General features: G+C 42.0%; 2 protein-coding genes across 4 annotated transcripts in view; both read right to left on the reverse strand.

The window, feature by feature from the left end:
• tgm2b (transglutaminase 2b) overlaps positions 1-21,404 on the reverse strand; it is a 251,085-nt gene that overhangs the window by 6,326 nt on the left and 223,355 nt on the right. Inside the window, exons 2-8 of the mRNA XM_059497754.1 lie at positions 9,664-9,685; positions 5,900-6,079; positions 2,606-2,824; positions 2,358-2,476; positions 1,635-1,763; positions 1,361-1,541; positions 118-253 (exon numbers count right to left, since the gene is read on the reverse strand). Of these exons, the coding sequence (XP_059353737.1) occupies positions 118-253; positions 1,361-1,541; positions 1,635-1,763; positions 2,358-2,476; positions 2,606-2,824; positions 5,900-6,079; positions 9,664-9,667 (968 nt within the window). The 5' untranslated portion in view covers positions 9,668-9,685. The remainder of the gene's footprint in view (positions 1-117; positions 254-1,360; positions 1,542-1,634; positions 1,764-2,357; positions 2,477-2,605; positions 2,825-5,899; positions 6,080-9,663; positions 9,686-21,404) is intronic.
• Positions 14,700-21,404, reverse strand: part of quo (quattro) — a 37,361-nt gene continuing 30,656 nt past the window's right edge. For all 3 annotated transcript variants that reach the window (XM_059497751.1, XM_059497752.1, XM_059497750.1), the window contains exons 20-23: positions 15,988-16,104; positions 15,704-15,913; positions 15,221-15,426; positions 14,700-15,024 (exon numbers count right to left, since the gene is read on the reverse strand). In XM_059497751.1, coding sequence (XP_059353734.1) covers positions 14,983-15,024; positions 15,221-15,426; positions 15,704-15,913; positions 15,988-16,104 — 575 coding nt within the window. In that variant the 3' untranslated portion in view covers positions 14,700-14,982. The remainder of the gene's footprint in view (positions 15,025-15,220; positions 15,427-15,703; positions 15,914-15,987; positions 16,105-21,404) is intronic.

Raw genomic sequence — 21,404 nt, forward strand, 5'->3', positions numbered from 1 at the left:
AACTGTTGAATGTCCAGTATAATGACATCTCCATACTGTAAGTGTCCAAATATGTGCTTTTTTCCTTGTAGTTTTAATTATAATTATTGTATTCGGTTTTATAAAAGTTCTTCATACCATATCATATCTCTGGTGCTCCTGTCTATTTCTCCTTTCTCGTTGAGATAGCGCTCGATAACAAGGTTGCTGTTGGTGTCATGGGCAGAATAGTAGTTTGTTATCACCCTGCATGGGATTCCCAGAGCGCGAGACACTGAGGACAAACACAAGAAACTGCTTCATCTGTCTGCATTTAGACACGAAACAGAACCAACACTGTAAGACTGAAGACTAGAGTAATGATGCTGAACATTCAGCTCTGATGACAGAAATTAATTACATTTGTGACCCTGGAGCACAAAAGCAGTATTAAGTCTCTGGGGTATATTTGTAGCAATAGCCAAATAAACAATGTATGGGTCAAAATGATCGATTTTTCTTTTATGCCAAAAATCATTAGCATATTAAGTAAAGATCATGATCATATTTTGTAAAATTTCAACTGTAAATATATCAAAATCAAATTTTTGATTAGTAATTTGCATTGCTAAGAACTTCATTTGAACAACTTTAAAGGTGATTTTTCTCAATATTTAGTTATTTTGCACCCTCAGATTCCAGATTTTTTATATACCATATTTTTCGGACTATAAGTCGCACCTGAGTATAAGTCCCATCAGTCCAAAAATACGTCATGACGAGGAAAAAAAACATATATAAGTCGCATTTATTTAGAACCAAGAGAAAACATTACAGTCTACAGCCGCGAGAGGGCGCTCTATGTTTTCAGTGTAGACTACAGGAGCACTGAGCAGCATAGAGCGCCCTCTGGCGGCTGTAGATGGTAATGTTTTCTCTTGGTTCATTTCTCTCGGTTCATGTCAAATTAATTTTGATAAATAAGTCGCACCTGACTATAAGTTGCAGGACCAGCCAAACTATGAAAAAAAGTGGACTCATAGTCCGGAAAATACGGTAGTTTTATCTCTAACAAACAATACATCAATGGAAAGCTTATTTGTTCAGCTTTCAGATCCAGGGTCACATTTCACAAAAGAAAACAGTAACTTTGAATTGTAATAGTATTTCATAATATTACTGGTTTTTATCAATTAAATGTAGCCTTGCTGAACAGAAGAGACTTCTTTCTAAAAATTATAAATTTTAAAATAATATTTGTTATTTTCAGTTCTAGGATTAAATATTTTAGAGCTTGACATAAATAGAAAAAATCATGCTCATTACAGAAATTCTCATGACTTTAAAATTTTTTTAAGTGGTTTTAGCTTCTTTTAAAGCATGCTTTGTGTTTTTTGAATACCTGAGCATGCGACGGCTGCGAAGACCCAGCACTGTCCGTAGCGCACCGGCAGACAGGAAGTGCTGCTCCACGTCCTCAGGATCTGAACACTTCCTCTCCAGGACATGGGGCTCACGCCGCCGTCAAACGTGTCCTTCCAGCAGCCCTCCAGCACGCCGTAGTCCCGGTCATTGCTGTTGATCTGTTAATTAAGTTGTTGTTGTTAATTAAGCGGTTACTCATTTCTTTCAGAATTGACTATTTTTCATTTCTGTGTGTGTATTAGAGTACAGACCATAGCACTCAGCACTCTTGTGACATAAATGACGTTTCTGCGTCCAGAACAGTCCTTCCCAGGGTTCCTTCTGTGTTTAGGATTCATGTCCAGGATTCTCAAGCAAATGTCCAGTATGCCCTCCTCGAACTACAAACACGACAGAGATACAGTCGACATGCCAATAATGCACATTTACAATCACATTTGCACAAACATAATCCACATTTACAATCTGTAAAATCATTTTCAAAAAGTATTTTTCTTCCAAATGCATTTAGGAACGGAAGATCTGAGATCCAGCAAGCAATTCGATTAAATTAATAGCAACTTGGATGTTCAGTAATCTCACGTTTCTTCACTAAAGTTTCAGAAGAGAGCTTAATGATACAAAAACAGACTTCAAGCTTTCTTCAAGCTATTCATTTTGGGGGTGATTTGGTTCAGTGTGGTCATTGTTAACTAAGACTATACATACAATCAAAACAAAATGCATTTATGTTTATTGAAATTAAATAAATATCAACAGAAACAAAATAAAATATATAGAAAATAAAGACTGATTTGGATGTGTTCTCGTCAGGCTTTTTGTGGGATTCACACAGTGTGAAATGTTCCTCCCCAGCTTATTTACCTTCATTCGTGTCTCTGCTGTCTTACTCGTTTATGTTTTATAGGAGATGAGCTCAGCAGCGTATCGAGCACAGCTAGATCGTGAACATGTGTAATCGTGTTTGTTGGTACCTGTCCAAAATCCCAGGCCAAAGGGACTGGGTATTCAGCATCGCCCCTGAAGATGATCCCATCCTGAGCCAGAACATACTCGGCCAGTTTCTCCTCGCTGTCCATGTAGACCACATCTCCTGTAAATCAGACCGAGATCTTACTCATCTCTCTCTGTCATCAGGTCATATAAACAACAGGATATCCTAAGGTCTATAACCTTAAGGCATGTGCGAGAGGAACACCCAAACACATCTGTTCTCACTCACTTGGGCACCAGGGATTGAAGAGCAGTATGAAGTCGAACTGGATGTGCCCATCTAGAGTCAGGACGTACCGGCCGATGGGAGCGTCAGGAGCAGCGCACACAGAAAGACAAACGGTGTCTCCGGATGGACTGCTGACCGCTGCGCTCCAGCACGTCTCGTCGATCTCATTACTGAGACCAAACACGGCCCTGGTGCCATACTGCTCCTCCGGCTGAGGGCCTGTCAAACCATCAGAGCTAAATCAGCAAAAACGATCAAAACCAAACTGGGCTTCATTACGGAGCAAGAGCAGTCCATGCTCTTTACAGATGTTAGTTTATGGAAGATGTGTGTTTGGATAGTTTCAAATGCAATTTTATGGAAATTAACCAAAATATGATTTAATGTTGTGTATGGATCACATAGAAAGCGATCAGGAAAGATATACATATTTGAGATTTATATTTATCATAGAACCTAGGGGGAAAAAAGATAATAACCAGCAAATCCTCATATTAGAATGATTTCTGAAGGATCATGTGACACTAAAGACTGGAGGAATGATTACGAACATTTTGCTTTGCATCACAGGAATATATTACACGCTACTATATGTTTACATAGAATACCCTTATTTTAAATTGTAAACGTTTATTTTTGATCAAATAAATGCAGCCTAAATGAAATGTTTTTCATACATATTAATTTAGTCAGCATTGCATGTAATCTTCATGAATGCTGCAGCCCCGGAATGCACTGACAACAAGTTTAGTGAATAAAAATAAATAAATAAATAAATCAACTTCTGAAATTCAGTTGCTGGTTGAAAAATAAAATAAAATAAAAATGCTGCTTTGTTGCAGGACAGATCTTCAGATTGTTTCATCTGAGCTCATGTAATTAGGCCCCTCAGGGTGTCACAAAGTTCACATTGTTCTGGATTTAAAGACAAAGATACGATCAGCAGTTTGAATGAGAATATTTTTCCATATTCCCCCTCTCCTTCAATCCTAAACAGCGGTCAGGAATGTGTCAGCAGCTGCGTCTCTGGAAATCTGAGCTCTCACTGACCCCGGGTTTAAAGGCCACCAGACAAATACACATGCTGCAATTCCATGTGCTCAGACTTGGACGTTTTCCAGAAAAGCACTCCTGTGAACTCGCTCCAGAGCACTCGAGTGTGACATCAGTACTGTTCAAATCAACAAAACTTCTGATTCATGGGTGAGTTTTAGATTTTTGTTTTCCCTAACCATGACACTTGTTTCTGAAGTGACATGATGAGTAGTCCTTCCCAATACAAAATCACCCATTATAAATAAAAAGCACAGTCCACCCAAAAAAACAAGTACAATTCTGTCATCATTTGCTCACCCTCGTGTCATTCCAAATCTTTCTTCTGCCATATTCTTCTATATGTTTGAAGAACAATGGATGTCACTGACTTCCATTTCTTTTTCTTGTCTATTCAATGGAGGACAACGAGAACCAAAACTAATACATACAGTATATCTTCTTCTGTGTTCAGCAGAAAACAGACACTCGTACAGTTTTGGAACACCATGAAGTGAGTAAACATATTTTTACATTTTTTGCTGATCCACTTAAACATCAACAATCTTTTAATTGATGAAGTTTTTATGTGCATTTTTTTTTTTTTTATGCTCAATTTAATGTTTGCATCTAACTTTTTTTTATGCAACATCCAAAAATGTGAATAGAAAAAAGTGCATCAGTTTCTATTTCAATGAGATAAATTGCTTGTCACTGACGTTCATGGTTTGGATGTCTGACTGTCTGCAAAACTTGTGCTTATTCTTAAAGTTAAACTTAGTATTTCGTAGAGATCTTATTTCTAGCTGTCTATTATTCTCTTTCTAAAGTTGTGTGGTGCTTGGCTCATGCCACTAAGAAAGACAAAGATGTTCACGTCTTAAACGTTCACCAAAACCAATAGTTTTGTACTGTACATGACTCTTTGATAACTTCTGAGGAGTTAACATGTGTGACATCTCTTCACAGATTCCGTTATACACGCCAGATGGTCTTGTTTTCTTGACATTAGGGTTATCTGAGTCTGAGCAGTCTTTCCTGTCTGAACGCCAGCGTTTACACACTGCTGCCTCCCTTTGTGTTCACTAATGTCTTCATGTTATCTCTTGCTCCAGCTCCAAAACATGACAGAATCTGTAACACAGAAAGCCCAACAAGGGCCCTGACATTCCCTCAAATTTCATGTTAAACTTAAACTTGTTAAACTTCATCCTCAACTGAGCGTGTTGAGTATTAGGTTTCATTCCTTTATATTTCGGATATATAAGAAATATATTTTATAATTTTCCTACCGTAAACATATCAAAACAGATTTTTTTTTATTTTATTAATATCCATTGCTAAGAACTTCATTCGTAAAATTTTAAAGACAATTTTCTCAATATTTGGAGTTTTTTGCACCCTCAGATTCCAGATTTTCAAATAATTGTATCTCGGCCAAATATTGTCCGATCCTAACAAACCATACATCAATGGAAAGCCCATGAGATGTATATATTTCAGTTTCAAAATGAACCCCTATGACTGGTTTAGTGGTCCCAGGTCATTTCATTTAATCCCTGGTAAGAAAAAAAAAGAAGCTTTATTTCTAAAACAATTTCCTTGGTTATGTGAGCATTCATGGAACATTGTTTTTTTATTATTTTGCACACATTATGGGACTGTTCCATTTGAATGTTCTCTAAACAATCTGAAACAAATAGTAAAAAAAAAAAACACACACACACACATTACCAAGTGAACGCCCAACTAAAACATTCCAGGATAGAACATTTCATCATAACTTTGAATGAAGGTTCTATTAATGTTACTGGAAGAACATCTGTTCATAATTTTGAAAGAAACTTCTTTGAACATTAGTAAATATTTCCAAAATGTTCCCTGTTAGTGTCATGACACACACACACACACACACACACACACTGGGAGCACAGGTACGAGCGAGAAGAAGAGGAATAAAGTAATCAAAAAGGGTGTTAATAAAGGCACGCTGGGGATAACACAGAACACGGGAGACATCAGGCTAACAAAATTACATTTAACAGTAGACAGAAAACAAGAGGCAGAACATACTTTAAAAACACAGAACAAATGGGACACACCTGGGAACAAACCGAGCTAAATGGGGAACACCTGGACTAAATGAACATATGGACAGGAACAGGAAGGACCAAATAAGGGCAAGGAAGGCACAAAACACGGACCAGAGTCTGACAGTTAGCTGAGGTATTAAAATATAAGGTTCAAATCTGTGTGGATTACCTGTCTCTGCAGTGATGTGCAGCTGGCTGTATCCAGGCTGGTACGAGCCGGAGTTCAGATACAGGTTGATGGTGAAGGCCTGTCCTCTCCGTACGATCAGCCGGTCAGTGCCGTTCAGCTCCGTGTGGTGATCCGTGTTATTGAACTGACACGCCAGATCCCAGGTGCCGATGTCCAGAGCTGAGTGAGCATGGGATAAATTATCTTTACTGCTCTGCCTGCATAAACATCACTGCAACATTAACAAAAACCGTGACTTTGGTACTAATTATTCTAATAGCTTTTCAGAGGGAGGGGTGGGGGTCTGATTGGTCAAACTGCTGTTTGGATCTTTCCACTTGTCTTACAAACTGTGTGCGGTGATGATTTTAGAGTGATTCTTTCTGCAAGTTACTTTGGTGTTCCAGTAGGTGGCGACAAGTGACTGTCTTAATAAGAGAGTCATTGAATTATTCATTTAACCAGTTCATTCATGAACACTGATTCATTCAGGTTATGACTTTAGAAATGAGTTTAATGTTTAATGTAATTTTGTTAGTATGCTAATGTTTCGGGGTTTTTTTAGTTTTGTTTTTTCAACTGTTTATTTGCAAATTTAAAACCCACCCCAACCAAATGTTTAGGTTTTGTGACTATATAATGACACACATCACCATTCAATCAATAAATTAAAGGAAGACTCGTCCTACATACATATAGCACTGCAATTATGCATGGCACTTCAGTTCAAGGTTCTTCTAAAATTTGGACAAAGTGTGACCTCCTGTTGACCATCATTTATGAGCATGCCTGTCATAGTATAAGAGCATTCCCCATGTGCTCTGTTTACTTTCAGGATATTTCCTTGAGGCGAGGTTTGAGTGCATTCACGCTTACTGCTTTAAGTGGACATCGCCCTGAAAGAAAGGAATTTCACTTGTATTCCCTGCTGTGTTTTAAATAAAAGTCACAATAAGTGTTTGGTTACAGTGGGTTTATAAGTACACAATAAAAAACCAACAACAAATAGCCATGATTCAGCAAACCTGGAAAGCTAAGAAACCTGCGATCTTAAAGGATTTATAAGTCCACAATACACCGATCAAGGAGCCCACTACTGTATAACTATGATATAAAGTGTGTTTCAGGTCAGGTGATCTTGAGACGCTTGAATGATTCTAGGAGAGTCTGGAAAGGAGATACAATGTAAAGAATGCATTGCACATGTGAAGCGTGTGTGTCACGATTATTAGATGGAGTGCCCATGAACTTCAGTAGAGGGCACTCCACTCAGGACCATTCCACCCATCAACCACCAGATGTCACTTGGACACTAGCACCTCTCATACTGTTGCACCACACCCGAACTACATTACCCATGAGTCACTGCATCACAATCACCCTGCCACACCTGCACCTCATTCATCAGCCAATTTCCTTGCAACACCTGCACCACATTTACACACACACATAAAGCAGCACACTCACTCTCACTCACTGCGAAGTCTTGTTTAGCCTGTCTAGCATTTCCGAGCGTTTCTCCCTGTGTTTTGTCATTCCTGTGTTTGATCTTTGGACTGATTACTCCGACTCTGATTCTCTGCTGCCTGCCCCGATCTCTGCTTGTTTCTGGTTTCGACTCTGGTTATCCCTAACACACCAGACGCCATTCCTGATTTCTGCCTGTTTGACCATTCTTTAATAAAGCGCTGCATTTGGATCCGAACGTCTCTGGCTCAGCATTACAGTGTGGTTTATGTTTAACAGATGCCTTCTTCAAACACACTTCACTGAGACATGTCTGTCACTTATTGACCACTGACACTAAATCTAAATCATCTCAACATATAGAGTTTCTCTTATTTAACCCTTTCCATATGTTTTCTCAGTTGTTTTAAATGGTATTGTACTTTATTCCTAATAAAATAAATATATATTTATGAAATTATTAACACTGTAAAAAATAAAAAAATAAATAATATTTTATTATTATGTGAGACTCACATAAAAAATTCAGAGGGTCCCATTGTCTTCCCTTCTCTAAATTTCAATAATCTCTTGATAATACCCCCAAAATGTGGGTCTTGATTAAATAAACTTAACAATTTAGATTTCTAAATTTTGCTAAAGATTTCACAGGCTGTCATTAAATAGTGTTTTATTTATGTCCTGAATTGTTTTGGGGGGCTAAATGTTGTAATGAGATAGAATATCTTGGTGAGAATTCTGAAATGACATCATTTCATACAATATTGTGACGGTCTTTGTCAAACATCTGGGCTATGTGATATTAATGGAGAGTTCGGGGAGTCTGTGTTTATCCATTTATCGTGAACATCAGAAAGGTAGACAGATGGATGGACTTTTTAAATTACTAGAGACTCATGGGAATGCAGATTGAGTTTTTCTCTCTGTAGTGTGTCGTAAACTAACAACCCTGTGGTCAGAAAATTTGTTTCAGACCAGAAAGAAAGAGAGAAAGTGTGTGTGTGTGTGTGTGTGTGTGTGTGTGTGTGTGTTTAATGAGGAATGTGCCCAGTGGGGGTTTCTCTGTTTTCTATCAGTAAACCCGCTGTCGTAATCTTTACCAGCTTTAGTCCTGGTCTTAAGAGAAGCCAAGTGTGTGTGTGTGTGTGTGTGTGTGTGTGTGTGTGTGTGTGTGTGTGTGTGTGTGTGTGTGTGTGTGTGTGTGTGTGTGCGTGTGTGTGTGTGTGTGTGTATGTGTGTGTGTGACTGACTGATGTTGTTGATGTGAATGTGTATGTAGAGCAGACGGTCTGCCAGGATAAATCAGCTCAGGTATTCTGTAGCCATACAGTGCCACAAACAATCTGCTCACACATTTTTACTGAGTGAAGCGACTGCATTAATAAAACATTAACAAACAAGAGAAAGCTGCTTTTATAAGGAGGTGAGAGAAAATAAGGATTCTTTGATTCTCCTCCCTCATGAAATTCTTTGCTGTAATTTTCCATTTATGGTCCAGTCACTATTTTTGGCATACTATTTTAATCATTATGACCCTTAGCAAATATTTACATGGTAAACAGCTCTCTGTAGCTCTATAGACATAATGTTTGCATGCCATGAACTCATTCACTCTTCAAAGAACATTCACATGCAGCCGTGGAAAGTACAGTACATAATGAGTTTATGACACACTACATAAACCTGACACACACCGGGCACACATTACATGCCATATAATAACACCGTACTGTATAACTGACCAACAATCCAACAGAGAGTGTCTCAGATTCATTTGAGGTGGAGATGAAGAACTGCAGTCAATAAAACTGCTGAATTTAACATTTGTGCCTAATAGGCTGTAAATAATTACAGTATTTGATGTAAACAAATTAAAAGCGAGTGCATTTCATCTTAAATGATGTGTTTGACCCATCATGGACAAAACCAATGCACACACAATAAATGAATGAAATGAGATGAAAGTTAAGCATAATAAATGCATTTAAATCCATCAATAATCTAGGTGTAAACAGTGTAAAAGTCTGGTAACCTAAAATATGTATCAAAACACAAATGGAAACCTGTCTTTTTTCAAATGTATTATTTAATATGACGGATTTATTATGCATTACCTTCGATTAGACATTCAAAAGTTATTTAAAAGTCAGAACAAATAGAGAGAGAGAGAAACTACTACACCATTAAACTTATAGCGTGATGCAAAACAGATGCAAGTGGATGAATATTAAAACAATCATAAGTCATGGCATCTTCAAGTTGAAAACAATGGCAAATACAGAGTGAAATGCACATACCCATGTTACTGCTGTGGTGTGTGTCCAGTCAGTGACAGCCAAAGTGTGCGCGATCTCTCACACTCACGCGCGCCTTTATTATCCGGAGCAGCGCGTCAGAGCGTCACGCCCACGAGCGCGTGAAGAGCTCACGGACATACAGTACATATTACTCACTCCACCTTTGCCTGTGCTTGATAGTATAATATTGTTTTATTACACTGAATATGACCTCACGTTTTTTATCATGTTATTTTGTATATTTAATCACAAAACCACAATGCCGTGAACTTTATTTATGCTAATTTGAGTGGATGTGTTTTGGTCTCTGGGTGCTGCTACAAAAAAAAAAAAAAAAAAAAAAAGTGACCAGAGGGTGTGTCTTCTGTTATTCCTGTCTGTAATCGGAATGTTTTCTAGAGAATGATATTCATTGGTAATTATTGTTATAGGCCTTTATATCATATGTCCTCACTTTCCATCGTGTCATTTGTTGTTTTTAGCTAGTTAAAATCCCTTTAACTAAAAAAAATCCAGTCCTGCAATGAAATAATTCAGCAGGAAGTTACATCATTCTAGTAAATCAAACACCACCACAAACATCAGTAAATATTAAGAATTATGAAATCTTGTGATAAATCCACTGTCTAGACAGACAGACAGGAAACTACTGAAGGTCAGTCCTAAAACATTTGTGTTGAGGTTTTTACAGGATGTTTTGCAATGGAGTCATTCTGTTTTGCAATGTGTAGCCCCAACTTTACTAGCATTCATTTTCCACAAATGACATACATTTTTATCTACACTCTAAAAATGGTGCTAAATTTACATTTACATTTACATTTACATTTAATCATTTAGCAGACGCTTTTATCCAAAGCGACTTACAAATGAGAACAACAGAAGCAGTCAGGTCAACAAGAGAACAACAACAGTATACAAGTGCCATGACAAGTCTCAGTTAGTCTAGTATAGAACGCATAGGTAGGTTTTTTTTTTTTTTTTTTTTTTTTTTTTTTTTTTTTTTTTATAATTAAAAGACAAGAAAAGGAAAAGTGCTAGTGTTAGTTGGTTAAGTGCAGGCGAAAAAGATGAGTCTTTAGCTGTTTCTTGAAAATGAGTAAAGACTCAGCTGTACGAATTGAGATTGGGAGGTCATTCCACCAGCTGGGGACAGTCCAGGAAAAGGTCCTTGAGAGTGATTTTGAACTTCTTTGGGATGGTACCACAAGGCGTCGATCACTTGCAGAGCGCAAACTTCTGGAGGGCACATAAGATTTAACCAATGAGTTTAGGTAAGTTGGTGCCGTGCCAGTGGTCGTCTTGTAGGCTAGCATCAGTACCTTGAATTTGATGCGAGCAGCTACTGGTAGCCAGTGTAACCTGATGAGGAGCGGAGTAACGTGAGCTTTCTTTGGCTCATTGAAGACAACCCTCGCTGCTGCATTCTGAATCAATTGCAGAGGCTTGACAGTACATGCAGGAAGGCCCGCCAGGAGAGCATTACAATAGTCCAGTCTGGAGAGAACAAGAGCTTGGACAAGAAGTTGGGTTGCTTGCTCTGACAGGAAGGGTCTAATCTTCCTAATGTTGTATAAGGCAAACCTGCAGGACCGGGTAGTTGTAGCAATGTGGTCTGTGAAGCTTAACTGATGATCCATCACAACTCCTAGGTTTCTAGCTGTCCTCGAAGGAGTAATGGTTGATGAGCCCAGCTGTATAGAGAAGTTGTGATGAAGCAATGGGTTAGCTGGAATCACCAGGAGTTCTGTCTTCGTAAGGTTAAGCTGAAGGTGATGGTCATTCATCCAGCTAGAGATGTCACTCAGACAGGCTGAAATGCGAGCAGCTACCGTCGGGTCATCTGGTTGGAATGAGAGGTAGAGTTGGGTGTCATCAGCGTAGCAGTGATAAGAAAAGCCATGCTTCTGAATGACAGATCCTAATGATGTCATGTAGATGGAGAAGAGAAGTGGTCCAAGTACTGAGCCTTGAGGAACCCCAGTAGCAAGGTGGTGTGACTTTGAAACATCACCCCTCCAAGACACACTGAAGGATCTGTCAGAGAGGTAGGACTTAACCCACAGGAGTGCTGTTCCAGAGATGCCCATCTTTCTGAGGGTGGACAGGAGAATCTGGTGATTAACAGTGTCAAAAGCAGCAGAAAGGTCCAGTAAGATGAGTACCGAGGATTTTGAAGCTGCTCTTGCTAGTCGCAGGGCTTCAGTAACCGAGAGCAGAGCAGTCTCAGTTGAGTGGCCACTTTTGAAGCCAGATTGGTTGCTGTCCAGGAGGTTGTTCTGTACAAGGAATATAGAAAACTGGTTGAACACAGCTCGCTCAAGTGTCTTTGCAATAAATGGAAGAAGGGATACCGGTCTGTAGTTTTCAAGAAGCGCTGGATTTAGTGATGGTTTCTTGAGCAGTGGGCTTACCCGAGCCTGCTTGAATGCTGAGGGAAATGTTCCAGAGTGAAGAGAGGAGTTGATAACGTGAGTAAGCAAAGGTATGACTGAAGAAGAGATCGCTTGAAGGAGGTGAGTGGGGATCGGATCAAGTGGACAAGTAGTAGGATGATTGGACAGGAGAAGTTCGGAGACGTCCATCTCTGAGAGTGGGGAGAAGGAGGAGAAAGAGTGTGCATCGGTCATTGTGAAGTTGTCCTCAGTCTGCGGTGTGGAGAATTGGCCGCTGATGGATCTCGTCTTATTTGTGAAGAAAACTGCAAAGTCGTCCGCTGTAAGAGTCGATGGAGGAGGTGGTGGCGGTGGATCAAGAAGAGAAGAGAAAGTCTTGAAGAGTGTCCGAGCGTCACAACAGCTGTTAATTTTGTTGTGGTAGTAGGATGTTTTAGCCGTGAAGACATTTGCAGAGAAGGAAGAGAGGAGAGACTGATACACACTGAGGTCTGTAGAGTTTCTTGATTTCTGCCATTTCCTCTCTGCAGCCCTGAGTTTAGAGCGATGTTCACGGAGAACCTCAGACAGCCAGGGGGCAGATGGGGCAGTGCGTGCTGGTCTAGACAACAGTGGGCAAAAGTTGTCCAAGCAAGATGTTAAAGTGGAGCAAAGAGTGTCCGTAGCGCTGTTCGTGTCCAGAGCAGAGAACTGAGAGAGTGCAGGAAGTGAGGATGAAACCACAGAAGATAGGCGAGATGGAGAGAGTGAGCGTAGGTTCCGTCGAAAGGTGACCTGCGTTGGAGTGTGAGGCACTTCAGGAGTAAGTGCTAGGTTAGCAGTAATGAGGAAGTGGTCTGAGGTGTGCAGTGGAGCAACTGAAGAGTTGTCCACAGAGCAACAGCGCGTGTAGATGAGGTCCAGTTGGTTGCCTGATTTGTGAGTCACTGTAGTAGACACTAGCTTGAGATCAAATGAGGCGAGCAGAGTTTTGAAGTCAGCAGCCTGGGGTTTATCTAGGTGGATGTTGAAGTCACCAAGCAGTACCAGAGGAGTACCATCTTCAGGAAAGTTTGATAGCAGCACATCCAACTCCTCCAAGAAGTTTCCCAATTGACCTGGGGGACGATAAATGACCACAAACTGGATTTTAACAGGGTGGGTTACAGTAATGGCATGTGATTCAAATGAACCAGTACCTGTAGGTGATGGCTGAAGATCAAATTTCCATTCTTTTGATATAAGGAGACCTGTTCCTCCACCCCTCCCAGTGGTACGAGGAGTGTGGGAACAAGTGAAATTAGTGGAGAGGGCTGCAGGGGTGGCAGTATCTTCAGGTTTGATCCAAGTCTCTGTCAGTGCCAGGAGGTTGAGACCGGAATGAGTAGCAAGAGAAGAAATGAAGTCTGCTTTGTTAACTGCAGACTGGCAGTTCCAGAGACCAACTGGAATAGAGAGCGTAGTAGTAGAGGTCAGAGGGACAGGCCGTAGGTTTGTCAGACAGGCCTTCCTGCGACGTCCATAGCGTGCTCTCCGAGTGTTAGTAGTGATAGTAGAGATCTGAAAGCACATAGTGACTACAGGTGTAAGATATTTGAGAACAAGGTATACAAAAAGTAACGAAAGAGGAGAAAAGCAATACTCAAGTGCCCTGTCGGTGTCCTTGCTCGGTGGAGTCGTGCAGGTAGAGTCGATCGTCTTTACACTCGTCCGTCTTCACACGAGGAGGGATCACACGAGGGCTGCCGCGACCGCTGCCGCGGTGAAACTTAGCGCTTTTGTATTAGCCTGATTACCTGTGATTGAAGTCAGCTGGCCACGCCTCACTATTTAGCAGATCGAAACCAGGCAGTCCCGCGATAGGCAAACGCAAAACCAAGCGCCACTGTCAGCACGTATTAACCAGGGTAAGACACACACAATTTAAACCAACAAAACTTTCCTAGCAATGACGATCCCACACTAGTCTGATGAGAAAACAAGGCAAAACACTCACAAGCTGCTGTCCTTCTCTGTAGCTCGACTGTTTCTTCTGACAAGTGCTTTCTAAACAGCTAATTAAGTACTTTCACTGGCTTTGGCCACGCCTCACTATTTAGCAGATCGAAACCAGGCAGTCCCGCGATAGGCAAACGCAAAACCAAGCGCCACTGTCAGCACGTAAATAGCAATAAAGGTGGTTCATTTGCTCATACTCAAAGGGAAAAACACTTTAAGTGCTATGGCACCTATATCCTTTTCAAATGGTGCCATGTAGAACCATAAGAGGAAGCTCATTCTCCTCCTTAGATTTTTAATATGTTCTTCCACTCTCATATCTCATATGTCAAAAAGTCTTGTGTGGGGGCCCTGGAATATTTCCTTATATATTTCCTTTTGGCCTTGGGGGCAAAAGGTTGAGAATCACGTTATCTTCAGGAAATACACTGTATTTTAAAGTAATTTTTAAATCCTTTCCTCAACTAAACTAAGAGACTAAGAAAGAGTTAGAGAACATTTATAGAACTATACAGGGGCTTAATGTGTGTGTGTAAATATAAATAACATTTCCACATTCATTCAAAGTTTACAAAATAAGTTAGATTATTTTTATAAATCAATTCATTTAAAATAATTCCAATGAGAATAAAATAATTTCTTGCAGACCAGCGACTTCATGACTTTTTTTTATCAAAGCAATTTTATTAAACTATTACACCACTGTTTGTGTTTTAATCATCTGCGCAATAAGGCTAACAGAAACAGAAATAAAAAATGATAAAAAATTTTAAGTTTTTAACATTTAAAAGTTAGTCCACACACACTCACACAGAAATAAATAAATAAAATAAACTTTATTTTAGAGTTTCACAGGATTGATAGGTATAAAAGGTAAAAAGGTGAAAAGAATGGGCCTGACAACATAAAAGCATGACGCTATTACAGTATAACCATACACGATGGGCTATACTTCAGTTGACTTTCCTATGACGCTCGTCCCTTGAACCTGTAAAGATCAAAGAGAGTAAATGAAAATATAAATATACAGAAGATTCCATATCTCAACACACCTGAAAATGAACTATATAAATAGCTTAAACCAGTTAGCTTAAAAATAAATAGCTTAAATGTCTCGAAAATGGTAATGCACAATGTAGAAATTTCCTAAGTACTATGAAAACAGTTAAATCTGCATGCCGTACTGTAGTGCACGAATGGTCCGTGGGTTGGCCTGCTGGGTTAGTGGGTTTCAAGCTGCATTCGTGGTTGTGGGCACACGCTTTTTTCACACCAACGACAGGTGCCTCAGATTGGGCGTGGTCACAGTCTCCACCAATCACAGACGAGCAGCTGTGACCAGAACTGCTGAAGCAGCTAACACTTTCTCCTGAGGACACCGAACTCTCCACTGAAACACAACACATCCTATTAGCAACATACAGCATATTGCATATATTGTGTGTGTGTATATATATATATATATATATATATATATATATATATACCTCAATATATGCACCTGGGTGTTGAACTGCAGTGCATATAGATAGGCTAAATAACAAGATAGTTTTAAAAAAGCTAATTATCAGAACTAATTATTTGATTTAGAAAAATCATGACCAGATGAAACATTGCATGTGTTATTTTGTGTCCCAAATAGGATGTCATTGTTAAGAAGGACGTACCCAGTGTACTCTGGTTTCCGCTCTCCTGGTCTAAATCATCTTCCTCCAGGATCCCTGATGTCCCATGGACGTACCGGACAACATCTCCTCCACTCACATGACCCACAGGAGATGTGGAGCCCCACCCAGAGGAGGAGGAGGATTGGCTTCCAGAGGATGACGTACAGCTGGCCGAGCCAAGAGAATTCAACCGGAGGACAGGAATCCCACCTACGATATCATATAGAGTTAAATAAGATCAATCTCTCAGGCTACCCAATGTTTAACCGTGACAGGGGCTTCACCTCGTCCTGTGGGAGAGCAGTTGATGGCTCGGTCATTGATGGCCATCTCACTGGGCTGGATATCCATGAAGGGTTTATGACCGATTCCCATGAACACCCTCTCCTGCATACGGATCTCTGCGAGGAGACCAGCAAACAAACAAGCTTGGGCTATTAATAACATCTGTGACCCTGGACCACAAAACCAGCGATAAGAGTCCGTTTTTTGAAACTGAGATTTATGCATCATGAAAGCTGAATGAATAAGTTAGTAAAAATAGAAAAACTATTTAAAAATCTGGAATCTGAGGGTGCAAAAAAAAAAAAAAAAAAATCAGAAAATCGCCTTTAAAGTTGTCCAAATGAAGTTCTTAGCAATGCATATTACTAATCATTTACGGTAGGAAAGCGAATGGACACGAGCAATGCTGGATGCTCACATCTACAACAGTGCAACCAATTCTAATGAAAATCACAGCTGTTAAACATCTATGGGATGCAACGAATGGGAGGACTATTATCGGGAAATGTGATGAAAGTGAGAGTGATGAATAAATGCATGCAGCTGCATATGGGAGGTGAGTATCACGGTTGGTAAACCGTGATCTCTGGGTTTTGCACTTTGTGGATGAAGTCTGTGTGTTACGCATCAGCACTGATTAGTTTGTGGGCGTCTCCGTTCATTGTCATCAGCGACAGCTGTCACTCATTACTCATCCCTATATATTGGCTTGTCTAGCGTCTTGTGTTCGTGAGAGCGTTGTTTCATGTTTGTAACCTATGCCTTGCTTTCTTGTGTGTTTCTGTGTTGGATGTTCGTCTTTCCCCGGAACCCCGTCCACTCTACGCAACCCACCACCAAGCAACACCACTTACCTTCGGCTCGCTTCCCCGCAGTTCCTGTGTCACCCTCTCCTGCTGCCAACTCACCTCTGCCTTCCGGATTCATCATTCCTCACCACCATCTTGGACTGTGCATTCCTCCCAGCGTTATTTGTGTCTCAGTTTTGAATTGTCTCATTGTTTTAAATAAATCTCATTAATCTCGCACTTGCTTCCTGCCACTCCTTCACCCAGTCGTTACAGAACGCTCTCACGCAAACATGGAAGCAGTGAGCACCACTTCACTGTCTGAATTCATTCACCACAGCGTCAACCGCATGGATCAGCAGCAGGAGAGCATCGTGAACACTGGACGCGCGATCCAAGCGCTGGTGACACAGGGTGTCCGAGCTCACCCAGCGGATTCATCAACTCACCTCTCCCACTGCGCCCACCGCACCGCCTGCGCCGCTCGTCCCCCGGGAGACCTCCCAGGACCACTTCCGGCCAGAGCCGCGACTTCCGGCGCCTGAGAGTTACTCCAGTGAGCCAAACTTTTGCAAAACTTTCCTTAACAAATGTTCCATGCATTTTGCATTGCAGCCCCACACCTTCGCGACAGAGGAGTCCAAGGTTGCAGGGAGACCGCTCACCAGCTCTCGGACATCAAACAAGGAGAATCATCGGTGACGGACAATTCCATTCAGTTCCGCACCCTGGCGGCCGCGTGCCAGTCGAAGGAGGCGGCGCAGTGGGATCGATTCCTGCATGGGCTGGCCGACCGTGTTCAGAAGGAGATCTACCTCCTCGAGCTGCCCCCAACGTTCAACGGCCTAATCGACCTGGCACTCCGGGTGGATGCTCGGATTAACCGCCTGGGTAGACAAGTCAGTCCTACACGCCATTATGTCTCTCCGGAAAGGGGCCGCTCCAGTCGAGAGAACAGGGTCGGTCCCGTCGACGATCACGAAACCATGCAGGTGGGTAGAGCTCGGCTTTCCCGGAGGGAGAGAGAGTGGCAGAGGTCCCATGGACTATGCTTATATTGCGGTGGCTCGGAGCATTCCATCCATTCCTGCCCGGTAAAAAGAGCCAGCCCGGTAGTAAGTTTGAGGCTACTATCTAGTGGGATCTCCGCCGGGAAGTCCTCAACCACATCATCGACTCTCCTTCCGGTGAAACTGCGGTGGGAGAACCACACTCACGACTGTCACGCCCTTCTGGACTCTGGGGCCGAAGGTAATTTCATTGACTCTCTCCTTGCACGTCACTTGAACCTTCCAGTCCTTCCTGTGTCTCATCCCATCCATGTCACCGCAATCAATGGCCAGGAACTGCCACACGTCACCCACTACACTGAACCCATAACTCTGCTCACCTCAGGCAACCACAGTGAAACCATATCCTTTTACCTCATGGACTCCCCTGTAGCTCCCATTGTTTTAGGTCACCCCTGGTTGATCAAACATAATCCACGAGTGGATTTGGGTTCCAACACAGTCACCTTGTGGAGTGAAAGTTGTCATGATTCTTGTCTGGTTTCTGCTTGTCCTGTTGTACCTGTTTCTGTCTTTCAGAAAGAGACCATGGTGTCATCAAATGTGCCCGCAGAGTACTTGGACCTGAAGGAGGTGTTCAGTAAGTCCCGTGCTGCTTCTCTTCCTCCGCATCGTCCCTACGACTGTGCCATAGATTTAGTGCCAGGTAAGTCTCCGCCTAAAGGCAAGCTTTACTCTCTTTCTATTCCGAAGAGGGAGGCCATGGAGAAATAAATTTCTGATTCCTTGGCATTTTTATCGACATTTCATTCGTAATTTCAGCCAACTAGTCTCACCTCTGACGGCCTTGACCTCCCCCAGTACTCCGTTTAGATGGTCGGATGCAGCCGAAACTGCATTTACCAACCTCAAGAGCCGCTTCGTTTCGGCTCCCATCCTTGTAGCTCCTGATCCCACATGGCAGTTCGTGGTGGAGGTCGGTGCATCAGAGGTGGGGGTAGGAGCAGTTCTTTCCCAACGTGCTGCCTCGGATGATAAGATGCATCCCTGCGCGTTTTTCTCACATCGTTTATCTCCTGCTGAATGCAATTATGACATTGGTGGCGTCAGGAGTGGCGTCACTGGTTGGAAGGGTCAGGGGTACCTTTCATTGTTTGGACCGATCACAAGAATTTAGAGTACATTAGAACTGCCAAAAGACTCAATTCCAGGCAGGCTCGGTGGGGACTTTTTTTCGGTCGTTTTGATTTTACTCTATCGTACCGCCCGGGTTCCAAAAATGTCAAACCCGATTTGTCACGTCTATTTGATCCCTCCGCCTGCCCGGTGACTCCCGAGTGTATTTTACCTGAGAAAATAGTCGTCTCAGCACTCGTATGGGAGGTCGAATCGAAGGTCAAGACGGCCTTGGAAGGGGTAACGCCTCCGCCCGGTTGCCCACCAAATCATTTATTTGTGCCGGAAGAGTTACGCTCCGAAGCTATTCAATGGGGTCACTGCTCTAACGTTGCTTGTCATCCAGGGATAAGCCGAATCAAGGGGTTAGTTAAACAACGATTCTGGTGCCCACTTATGGCTCGTGACGTCCAAGATTATGTTTTGGCTTGCTCAGTTTGCGCCAGTGGTAAGTTGTCTAACCGGCCTCCTGATGGGCTTCTTCAACCGCTGTCTGTCCCTTCGAGACCCTGGTCACATATCGTACTTGAATTTGTTACTGTCCTCCCACCCTCTAATGGCATGACGGTCGTTTTGACCGTAGTGGACCGGTTCTCGAAGGTGGCACATTTCATTCCCTTGCCCAAATTACCTACAGCCAAGGAGACAGCGGTCACTGTCCTAGATCACGTCTTTCGGTTACATGGTCTCCCGGTAGACGTGGTTTCTGACAGGGGATCACAATTCATATCAAATTTTGGAAGGAATTTTGTAAATTGCTAGGAGCGACAGTTAGTCTGTCTTCGGGTTATCATCCCCAGAGTAACGGGCAGTCTGAGTGAGCCAACCAAGATTTAGAGAGAACGTTGCGATGTTTGGTCTCCATGAATCCTTCTTCCTGGAGCCAACAACTCTCTATGCTGGAGTACGCTCACAATTCGTTACCATTGTCAGCCACGGGCCTCTCTCCATTTCAGTGCAGCGTAGGTTACCAGCCACCAGCTTTTCCTAGTCTGGAATCTGAAATCGCGGTCCCCTCCGCTCACGCATTTGTCCAGAGGTGCCACCACACCTGGACCAGAGCCCGCGAGACTCTGCTCCGGATGAGGGAGCGCACTAAGGCCAAGACCGATCGCCACCGGTCAAAGCCTCCCGTTTACGTCGTGGGTCAAAAAGTGTGGCTTTGTACTAACAATATTCCTCTCCATTCCGTTTCTAACTAATTAGCTCCCAAACTCATTGGCCCATCAAACTACCTCCAGCGTACAGGAGAATACATCCCGCCTTCCATGTGTCCAAAATTAATCCACGGTTGGTAAACCGTGATATCTGGGTTTTGCACTTTGTGGGTGAAGTCTGTTTGTTACGCATCAGCACTGATTAGTTTGTGGGCGTCTCCGTTAATTGTCATCAGCAACAGCTGTCACTCATCACTCATCCCTATATATTGGCTTGTCTAGCGTCTTGTGTTCGTGAGAGTGTTGTTTCATGTTTGTAACCAATGCCTTGCTTTCTTGTGTGTTTCTGCATTGGATGTTCGTCTCTCCCCGGAACCCCGTCCACTCTACGCAACCCACCACCAAGCAACACCACTTACCTTCGGCTCGCTTCCCTGCAGTTCCTGTGTCACCCTCTCCTGCTGCCAACTCACCTCCGCCTTCCGGATTCGTCATTCCTCACCACCATCTTGGACTGTGCATTCCTCCCAGTGTTATTTGTGTCTCAGTTTTATATTGTCTCATTGTCTTCATTAAATCTCATTAATCTCGCACTTGCTTTCTGCCACTCCTTCACCCAGTCGTTACAGTGAGCTGCTGCCATTCATCTTTCACTCCTTATCACATTCCTCAACACACAAGATAACGTTTCATCAGTTCCTTAGTCTTCATTAACTTTTCACATTCACATTTCTGATTCTCAGTGAGGTGATGAGGTTTCAAGGTTTTCATTTTATAATCAAACAAAGAACTAAAGATAAAGAGTGGATTGCAGCAATAGCCCTATTCGGACGGGACTAGTTTCCTAAACTACGTTTGAGTTCCGATTCTTACCACCTGACGTCTGCGATTTTCATGGACCAATTCGGACGGGGCTAACATCTCCGTGTTTATTAAAGAGGTGGGAGGGTCTGATTTGTGCATCTTGGCGTTTCAGAGATCACGTGCTCTGTATGCATGCATTGCATTCATTCAGAATGATTGCCATTAGTATTATTACACAATAAATACTAAATGGCTAGTATAGCAAAACCATGTTAATGTGTGGTTTCTTTAGTTTAACTTTTTTTCCTTTTTTTTTAATTAAATGTAATTAAAACATTATGTAACTGAGTGCATAAATGAACGTGAGTAATCTCACCTGATGCTGATATTACAATAGCCGGTATTAACATTTTACTTGATCTTGCTCTTGATTTTATTATTTTTATTATTTTTTTATTATTATTTCTTTGCCGGTAAGCAA

The sequence above is a fragment of the Carassius carassius genome, chromosome 17, assembly GCF_963082965.1.
Source record: "Carassius carassius chromosome 17, fCarCar2.1, whole genome shotgun sequence".
NCBI lineage: Eukaryota > Metazoa > Chordata > Actinopteri > Cypriniformes > Cyprinidae > Carassius > Carassius carassius.